The sequence below is a fragment of the Acytostelium subglobosum genome, assembly GCF_000787575.1.
Source record: "Acytostelium subglobosum LB1 DNA, scaffold: scaffold21, whole genome shotgun sequence".
Taxonomy (NCBI): Eukaryota; Evosea; class Eumycetozoa; order Acytosteliales; family Acytosteliaceae; genus Acytostelium; species Acytostelium subglobosum.
The window spans coordinates 373,424-383,036 of NW_012236512.1; the positions used below are offsets into that span (position 1 = coordinate 373,424).

At 45.0% G+C, this 9,613-nt stretch overlaps 3 protein-coding genes across 3 annotated transcripts; 1 reads left to right on the top strand and 2 right to left on the bottom strand.

The window, feature by feature from the left end:
* Window positions 1–297: 297 nt before the first annotated feature.
* On the top strand, window positions 298–1,941 carry SAMD00019534_092240 (hypothetical protein; the record flags this gene model as incomplete). The annotated part of the gene is made up of 2 exons (XM_012895638.1): window positions 298–1,036; window positions 1,277–1,941. 2 exons carry the CDS (start codon window positions 298–300, stop codon window positions 1,939–1,941), a joined length of 1,404 nt encoding a protein of 467 aa, XP_012751092.1.
* Window positions 1,942–2,435: 494 nt separating this feature from the next.
* SAMD00019534_092250 (hypothetical protein) lies at window positions 2,436–4,020 on the bottom strand (the record flags this gene model as incomplete). Its single annotated transcript, XM_012895639.1, has 6 exons — window positions 2,436–2,631; window positions 2,701–3,215; window positions 3,294–3,467; window positions 3,554–3,632; window positions 3,702–3,791; window positions 3,884–4,020. 6 exons carry the CDS (start codon window positions 4,018–4,020, stop codon window positions 2,436–2,438), a joined length of 1,191 nt encoding a protein of 396 aa, XP_012751093.1.
* A 2,891-nt stretch (window positions 4,021–6,911) lies between these two features.
* Window positions 6,912–9,022, bottom strand: SAMD00019534_092260 (hypothetical protein; the record flags this gene model as incomplete). The annotated part of the gene is made up of 3 exons (XM_012895640.1): window positions 6,912–6,926; window positions 7,013–8,919; window positions 8,995–9,022. The coding sequence occupies 3 exons, from the start codon at window positions 9,020–9,022 to the stop codon at window positions 6,912–6,914; spliced, it is 1,950 nt and encodes a 649-aa protein (XP_012751094.1).
* Window positions 9,023–9,613: the final 591 nt, after the last annotated feature.

A 9,613-nucleotide genomic window follows, 5' to 3' on the forward strand; every position in this document is an offset into this window, starting at 1 on the left:
CGATGGTCTGGATCTGTCCCAGGCAATACCATCACTTTAGATGGTATTGACCCATTAAATGGCTACTCGTCAACCCATAATTGTGGGCTTCATGTTGTTGAGAGCAAAGTCCCAAGGTTCTACAAGCAAAGATATTTGGGCCAATTGAAACAATCGGGAAGCCACCTTTGAATGTTCTGTTGAGGATTGATCAAACACACCCACTCTCACACTGCCAAATCAATCAATCAATCATCTGATCAGATATACACACATATATTATCATTATCTGTTTGACACTCACACACATACATCAAGATGATGATCAAACAACTAACAGTATTGTCATCACTTGTGCTATTGTTGGCCGCATTGGCCACTGCCGAGCAGATGTACCACCGCGTGCGATCACCATACCCTTACTACAGCATTCGTAACAAGGGCATCAGATCCAACCCAGACGACCCATCTCCACCACCCTACGACGAGTACTACTACATGCAGACATTGGACCACTTCAACTTCCACAACCAAGGCGAGTTTGCCCAGCGCTACCTCGTCTCCACCACCTACTGGAACCCACCACAACCCGGCGCATCCGTGTGCACCTCGCCCGTGCTCTTCTACACTGGTAACGAAGGTGACATCACGCTGTTCTACGAGAACTCGCAGTTTGTCACCAACGTGCTCGCCCAGCAGTTTGGCGCGTTGCTCATCTTTGCCGAGCATCGCTACTACGGCGCCACCATGCCGTTTGGCGACAACTCATCGACACCAGAGAACCTTGGCTACCTGACCAGCGAGCAGGCTTTGGCCGACTACGCCCAGCTGCTGCAGGCCGTCATGGCCGACATGGACATCTCTCACTGCCCCGTGCTCGCCGTCGGTGGCAGCTATGGAGGTATGCTTGCTTCATGGTTCCGCATGAAGTACCCCAACGTGGTCGATGGTGCTCTCGCCGCCTCGGCTCCCATCCTCTACTTCCTTGGCACTGGCGCATCGTCCGAAGGCTTCAACGAGATTGCCACCGTCGACTTTGCTCAGACCAGCTCAGAGGGTACATGCGCCACTCGCATTCGCAACGCCYTTCAACCAAATCAACACCATGTCCAACACCCCAACTGGTCTCACTCAGCTTACTCAAATCTTTGACCTCTGCGAGCCATTGGACAACTGTAAGTATCTGGCTGGTCTGTCCTCCATGTCTCTGGCTGATGATCATCTTACTGACGACTCCCTCACCATCCTGGAATCATTCCAAACACTCACTCAATCAATCATCTGGAACCATCAAAAGTGGATCAATTGGTTAACTGGCTCGAGGCTGCCATCACATACATGGCCATGGCTGATTATCCTTACCCAGCCAACTTCTTGGAGCCAATGCCAGGCAACCCAATCAATGTGTCGTGCTCTTTGTTGGCTCAGCAGACCAATGACATTCAGGGTCTGGTACAGGTGATGAATGTGTACTTCAACTCGACAGGTCAGGCCGGTCAGTGCAACAACGTGTCTGTGTACACCACATCGGCACTTGGCTCCAACCTCTGGGACTACCAGGCATGCACAGAGATGGTGATGCCCATCTCGGCCAACGGCATCCAGGACATGTTCCCCGCTGCCCCATGGAGTCTGTCGCAGCTCAACGAGTACTGCCAGCAGACCTGGGACGTCACCCCCAACGCCAACTGGATCACCACCTACTACCAGGGCTCGGACATGGTTGCTGCCAGCAACATCATCTTTAGCAATGGTGTGTTGGACCCATGGAGAGCCGGCGGTGTCACCACCGAGTCGCCCAACAACATCATCCCCATCGTCATCGAGGGTGGCGCTCACCACCTCGACCTTCGCATGCCAAACGCTGCCGACCCCGAGTCCGTCACCAACGCTCGTGCCCTTGAGACCAAGTATTTGGCTCAGTTTGCTGCTGAGGGTTCGCTCAGAAAGGCAAGGAAGTAAAGTAAAGGAAATGATGATCATTAAGTGAGACGAGAAAGAAGAGGGAGCAATGTTTATTAATTCAATCATAGGGAGGGGAGGGAAGGGGAGGGGAGGTAGGGAGGTTGGGTAAACAATGTCCAATTGGAACTTGGTAGTAGTACAAACCCGGGTTTGTAGACAAGGCCATTGGTGGGCGAGTGAGGTTGGTTGGTTGATGGCAGGTTGATTGGTTGGTTGGTATGAAGGTAGCAATTGGATGTCAGGTCGTCTCATAACAAACGATCGACATCCTGGATGACTGGTGTATGTGGGTGTAGGTGTTGGTGAAAGTGTTTCGTGTTGCTCAGTTGTAACGATGGACGTCGTGTGGACAAGCAACAGGATTGTGTGTTGCCTGGTAGTTTGTTACCAACGCGCGTTGTTCGTCAAACTGAGTGATCTTATCATATCTATCTTATGCAATTGAGTGAGTTGTGATTGAGTGATGATGTCTAACTTAACAAACAAAGGCCTTAGTTGGGTGTTGGGAAGCCCTTGAATACCCAGCGCTCTGATTCCTCGTCGAATTTAAAGAACACTCGCTCCTTCTTCTCGTCCTCCTTGGCGCTCTTCAATCTCTTTCTCTGCTCATCCTCAATCTCCTTCTTGACAATGTCGGACGAGGCCATATCGCCGTCAACAATATGCTTGGTAACCTCTTTCCAAATACTACAAGAGTCGCATGGAGGTCATGTTAGTTATCTTGTCGGCTACAAGGAGTGATCAAAGGTTACATACTTTAACGAAGAAAAGTCGGCTTGCTTAGGGTATAGGGTGGTGTTGGGAGTCAATGCGCCAGACTCGAGCAGGACAGTGTCGGTTGGGCTGTCCTTGTGATGTTTAGACTTCTTTGACTTCTTCTTTGACTTCTTGACCTTCTTTCCAGCCTCGTGGTATTCGATATTGACGATGTTGTTGAGGTAGCCGTTGACGGTGGCGGCGAGCTCCTCGTCGCTGGTCTCCTCGTTGATCACACAGATCTGGCCATTGACAAACTCGTTCTTGTCAAAGTGTAGCACGGCAGAGATGTTGGTCGACTGGCACATGATGTCGACGGCGTCCGTCCAGTTGATCGTTCTAGTGCCAAAGATGACGTTCTTGACAATGGCGTCGGGCAGACCCTTATCAATCACATACTCCTCCTTGAACTCTTTGCCCGACTCGTCCTTAAGAGTCAAAGAGATGATGATGGAGCCAGAGGTAAGTACTGACACCGAGTTCATGTGGAACTTGGCCAAGAACTGTACGCTTGCCTGTTTGATATTGATGATGATGTTGTGATTAGTACATGATATTGAGATGGTCCACACTTAAGAATGATGAGTACATACGTCCATTGAGACACCCTCTGTAGTCTCGATCCTGAATGCAGTGACGGGTGGATGATGGGAGACCTGCTCGGCGATGTACCTGGCAGTGGTAGTGCCCTCGCCCTCATATGTTGGGTATCTGACAAAGCATTGATGTGTCTCACCAAGCAAAGCATTATATGGCTTCTTTGTGAACTATTTGATTGATTGTTTGATCGATTGATCGATTAGTGTCTGTGTATCCCCTAAATCTCTATCTCTCTCCAATACAATAGACCTACATTTCCATCGGTGATACATGACAAAAAGTATTGGATAACTATCGCCATCCTTCTAGTTGGGTCTGCCTCATAGAGTCCTCTGTTTGATTGATTGAATGAATGAATAAGTGATTGATCGTGGACATGTACCATTAAGATAACAACTTACCCGGACAGCAAGTGGAAGAACTTCAAATAGCGAGATGCTGCCAGCTCAAGAATAGAGTATGGCATCAAGAAGATTGATGGCATGCTGACCCTGTAATGATGATGCGTCAATCACTTCTGACCCTCTGTACACCTGTCTCTCTGTCTCTGTCTCGCTCATTCGCTCAAATCATAATAACTTACTTTGTCAACTCTTGACCAATGCCAAGCTGGCCAATGAAACTCTTGACAGCACCAAAGATGGTGATCTCTCTGTGTTCCCATTCTCCATGGATGTCAGCGTAGGACTTGAGTGTTGGGTCTGCCTCGAGATGACTCATTGTTGTGTAATTATATTATATGTATATATATAAAGTGTTAGGTTGATGGTGATGATGATGTTGAGTGCGCCTGTAATGATCTTAAATTAAATATATGATGATATATATTCGGACTTCTTGCTAGAGTTAGAGGAAAGAATGAAGAGTGAGTTGAGTGAGAATGATCGTCGACCAATGTTTGTTTGTTAGTTAGTAAAATGTTTGTAATTGTTTGATTGTTTGTTTGATTGACTGATTGATTAATTGTGTTGTTGGTGATATCAGTGAGGATGGATGCATGCGTCCGGTGGTGGTATTAAAATCTGCCGAGTAATGGCTGTTACTGCGGCTGTAATAACAAGTTGTTTATGTGTGTGTATTGAATGAATGAATGAATGACTGAGGACAATGAGCAAAGATAATATTTGTGTATATGTGTTGCGAATGAACAGTGAATGAATGAATAAATAAATGAATGAATGAAAGAATGGGAATGGATAGATAGAAGGTATACAACCCTTAAAGATATCGTCCACCTTCATTTCAATTCAATTCGGCTTGCGAAGAGGGGTGTTGTTGTTGGTCGTGGTAGTGGCTGTGGCTGTGGTAGTGTGGTGATGTGTTTGTTGTTGATTGTCAATAATCATCATCATCATCGTCTGTTGTTAATCAAATGTATATTATTTGTAAGTGTGTAAATGTAAGAAGGACCTATCAAAGAGAGATGATGATTACAATCTGTGTCCACTCCACACATTGCACTAACTATATAATCTTTAAAGACTCTATAAAGATGATTGTTTGTTTGTAGTGTGTAAAGATATTTACTTCTTAATATATAAGTTATCTAAGTTTCAAGTAGTAATAATAATAATAAAAGTATATCTTTGAATAAATCAAGGAAATGAAAGGAAAAGGTTGGATTGGATGCGAGTGTCACGTCGACGATATTGGTCTCAAGATTAGTTTGAGAGTTACTCTTCTTCTTTCTTTTTTGTGTGTGTTGTTAGTGCTGTTGCTGTTGTTGACGTGAGTGTGGGTCTTCGTGGGACTCGTGTGGTCATAGATATTCGCTTATTATTATTCTTTCAAACAAGCATTGAATGGTGAGATGCACACAAAAAACGGGCTACTAGTGTGAGTATCAGCTGCCTCCTGGTGCGAGGTCTTCTTGAAGAGAGCGGACCAATTTTGGGTGGTGTTTCATCATGCACTCGAGTCCAAGGGGTGATGTGACTGTGAAGGGCGCACAACACTAGGAGGTCTCCTTGGACAACCAGGATTGGTCTTTGAAACGGATTCTTACCATGTCCCTGAAAGAGTTATTTTTTTGATCGTCATTGCTTGTTGTTGTTCGTTTGAATGAACAGGGACTTGTGATTGATCAATCTGGTTTTAGAGACAGACAGACAGACAAAGGTCAACTACTACATGATCATGTTGGAGATGGACGGATACTTGATGATCATTGACACATAGTAACAGGAGTAGAGTGAGGCAATAGGGTTTGGGCTTGAGAGTAGTTGCGCACCGTCGCGGATGTTTTGAAGAGCTCCCCGACTAGGAGAGCCCAGGATGTTGTTTTGTTTCATCACGGCGGCAATTGCAACCATGACTCCACCTGTTGTTGTTCGAAGTGAGAGACACTCCTATATCCGCGGCGGTCGCTTTAAATTTACCGTGTAACGATTAACCATAGTTGCTTGTTTGTTTGTTGGGAATTCAAAGTAAGACGATCACCTTTGTGCACCCTAGGCCCAGCCAATCATCCATCAACTTACTTATCTTTATCTCCATCATCACATTGTATAACATATATTTATGGTTGATTACCAGCTAACATGTTCCATCTTCTTTCTGGCAAATGGTTTCTCATCCAACCTTCCTTTGAAAAGGTAGACAGAAGTTCAAGAAATGATCCATTTGGTTTGGTCAACTTCAACTTATCCATTAGATATTAACTCTTTGTTCTTGATGATACAGGTATTAGAATGTTGTCTTGCAGAATAGTTGTGTCTAGTCATAAATGTATTCGAACAAGTGCATTACTTCTTGGTATTCGAGTTCCAATAACAACACAATTGTCGTCGCCAACATGCTCAGCATTCATTGACAACAAGATTGGTCGACCACGTTATCATACCAACAACAACAACAACAACAACAACAACAATGTCACTGGCAGTAACAACAAGTCAAGTGATATTGAGCAAATGATTGAACAAGATAATCTGAGATTGAGGCAACATCAACAACTACAACAACAATCACAAGGGCAACAAGGACAACATGTGCTTCTCACAGATTCGGAGATAGTGTCAATATTGAAGACATACCCAAGTGATCAAACACTGTCACATCTGATACACAACTGCACATTTGAACAACTAAGTGTATATATTATACCATACTTTATACAATCATTGACATCATGGGGAGCTGGCCTACACAATGACATTGACGAGGAGTACACTACACTGCTCAAACATCTTGGCAAACATCAAAGACTTGGTGATCTTGTTAAATTGGCAACATCAATACAAGGATATGGTTCACAAGCTTATGGCTCGTTACTTAATGGTCTAAGGATATGCTCAAACAATATCCAGACAGAAGAACAAGACTTGTTGTTATTGACAACAATGTTCATCAATGTTATCAACTCAATCAAGAATATGATTCTGGTCGATGGACTACTACTTAGTATTACCAATTATAATGACATCTTGGAGATATTGGCTAATGTTGGTGCAGGACAACATATCAAGTCTACATTGTATGATATGGAACTATCACTCATTCGTCCAACAATGGATACATATATCATAGTGGCACCATTTCTAACGCCAGAAGAAGTCAAACTACTTATGGAGAGGATCAAGGGCCAGAGAGGAGGCATCTCTGGTCGGCAATCAACCTACCAAGACCTGATCCGAGCATTTGATCAATTAAAGTGATGAAGAGACTACACAATACACTACATTGTAATACAAATTATACATTATTGAGATACCTTTGGTGATTCCACATTGTTGTCTCCACTTGTCGTTGTTGATGATGATGATGATGACGACGATGGTGATGGTGATGGTGGTGTCTCAGTCTCACCGGTCAACTCTGCCCATGTAGTCTTCTCTCCATATGGTCTTGGTCCAAGCAACTCTCTAAGGTCATCGCGGAGCAACACCTCCTTTTCTAGCAGTACGGCGGCAACCTTGAGCAACTCATCCTTCTTGCTGGTGAGAAGGGCGTGTGTCCTGTCGTAGGACTCCATCACAATCTTTCTGATCTCCTCGTCGATCATTCTGGATGTTGCCTGGCTATAGGGCTTCTCGATGGTGATGTCATTATTGTTCTCCTTCTTGAATGATATGACACCAACTCGCTCGTTCATACCATAGTGGACGACCTTGGACGAGGCAATCTTGGTGACCTTTTCCAAGTCATCTTGGGCACCAGTGGATATGCGGCCAAAGATGATTGATTCGGCTACACGACCACCCAGCGTGACACAGATGCGATCGGACAACTGCTCACGGGTGTAGAGATACTGGTCCTTTGGCTGGTACTGCGCAAAGCCAAGGGTGCCCATGCCACGCGGCACGATGGATACCTTGAGCAATGGGTCGGTATGCTCCAGGAACCATCCTACGATGGCATGTCCAGCCTCATGATGCGCCACAATGATCCTCTCCTCTTTAGACAGGACTCTATTCTTTCGCTCCAGTCCCACCAACACTCTCTCAATCGCCTCTTCAAAGTGCTTGAACGATGCAACAGTCGCGTTCTTTCTCGCGGCAATCAGAGCGCCCTCATTGCAGACGTTGGCAATGTCGGCACCAGAGAAGCCCGGTGTGAGTGTCGCCAGTCGCTTGGCAAGATCTTCCATTTTGTCCTCGATCTTGATGTTCTTGAGATGTACCATGAAGATGTCCTTGCGTCCTTTGATGTCGGGCTCGCCCACGTAGATCGTTCTGTCAAAGCGACCTGGTCGCAGCAAGGCCGAGTCGAGCACATCTGGTCGATTGGTACCAGCAAACACAACAACGCCCTCAGTTGTGCCAAAGCCATCCATCTCCACTAGCAGCTGGTTGAGTGTGTTCTCTCTCTCGTCATTATGAAATCCTCCACGCGAACGTGATCTGCCCACCGCGTCAATCTCATCAATAAAGATGATGCATGGCGCACTGGCTCGCGCCTCCTTGAACAACTCTCGCACACGGGATGGACCAACACCAACAAACATCTCGATAAAGTCTGAGCCAGAGATGGTGAAGAATGGCACGCCAGACTCGCCAGCCGTGGCCTTGGCCAGCAGGGTCTTACCCGTGCCTGGCGGTCCGACAAGGATGGCGCCCTTGGGGATCTTGGCGCCGAGTCGTTTGTACTTCTCTGGTTTCTTCAAGAATGCGACAAACTCCATGATCTCCTCTTTGGCCTCATCCATGCCGGCCACGTCCTTGAATGTGGTGGTCGATTGTCCACGTGTGGCCTTGGACTTTGGTGCAAACAGACTGCTTGGACCTTTGCCCAGAATGCTGCCAATACTCTTGGAGAAGTATGAGATGGCCATGACAAAGAACACTGTTGGCAATATGGCGATGATCTCGCGGGCCAGTCTGTTCTCGGTGATATACGATGCAAACACCTGGTCACCCAACTCGACGCCCAGCTCAGTCTGGTCGTGCTCCAGCTTGCGTTGGAAGTCATCGACACTGGGCACATTGATCTTGTACAGTCTGATGCCCTCGGGTGTCTTGGCATAGATATAGGCCGTGTTGGGCGTCAACATTATCTTCAATATTGTGCCAGATGGAAGGATGGTCGAACGGAATGTATGATAGTCAATGTATCCTTTGTCTCCAAAGCTGAACACCTCTGCAAGCAACAATATCAATCCAAATGATAGTATCGCAATGTCTATTCAATCAAACATAAACATAGTTAGTAAGATAGATTGAGCAGTGATTGGTTGCTATTCATTAGAAAACATACTTAATATCTTTAAGGGGCCACTTCCCATTGAAGGTCCTCCGCCACCTTCTTTATCTTTGTCCTTGTCACCATCTTTATCACTTTCGCTATTGCTCTTCTTCTTGCTATCCTTTGCACTATCTTTATCATCACTCTTTTTCTGATCATCATTCTTTGAGTCTGATGAGTAGTATCTTAAATGTACATTGTTGTTGTAGTAGTTGTTGTTATTATTGATCAATATGTTGTTGTTGTTATAGTATCTTTTAAATAGTATATTATTATTATTATTGTTATTGTTGTAGAATATATGTCTCTTTGCTAATGACAATGATGATGTTGTTGTTGCTGTACATGTTGTACTCAATCTATTGTATAACCAAGATGATGATCTAGATATGTGTGTCACACTTAATGACCTATTTATATTTGTCAACACTTGTATCGACATCACTCTATCTCTATCTCTATCACTATCTATCTCTAAAACAAGTGATTGATCTTCAAGATTGACTTTAAATTAAATTTTTAATTAAAATGATTTGATAAACTCTCATTTCCAAAAAGGGGATGATGATTCCCAGGGTTGGTCATGGGATTACTTCAATGGATCACCATAGTTTAGGTACTCTTTGACATA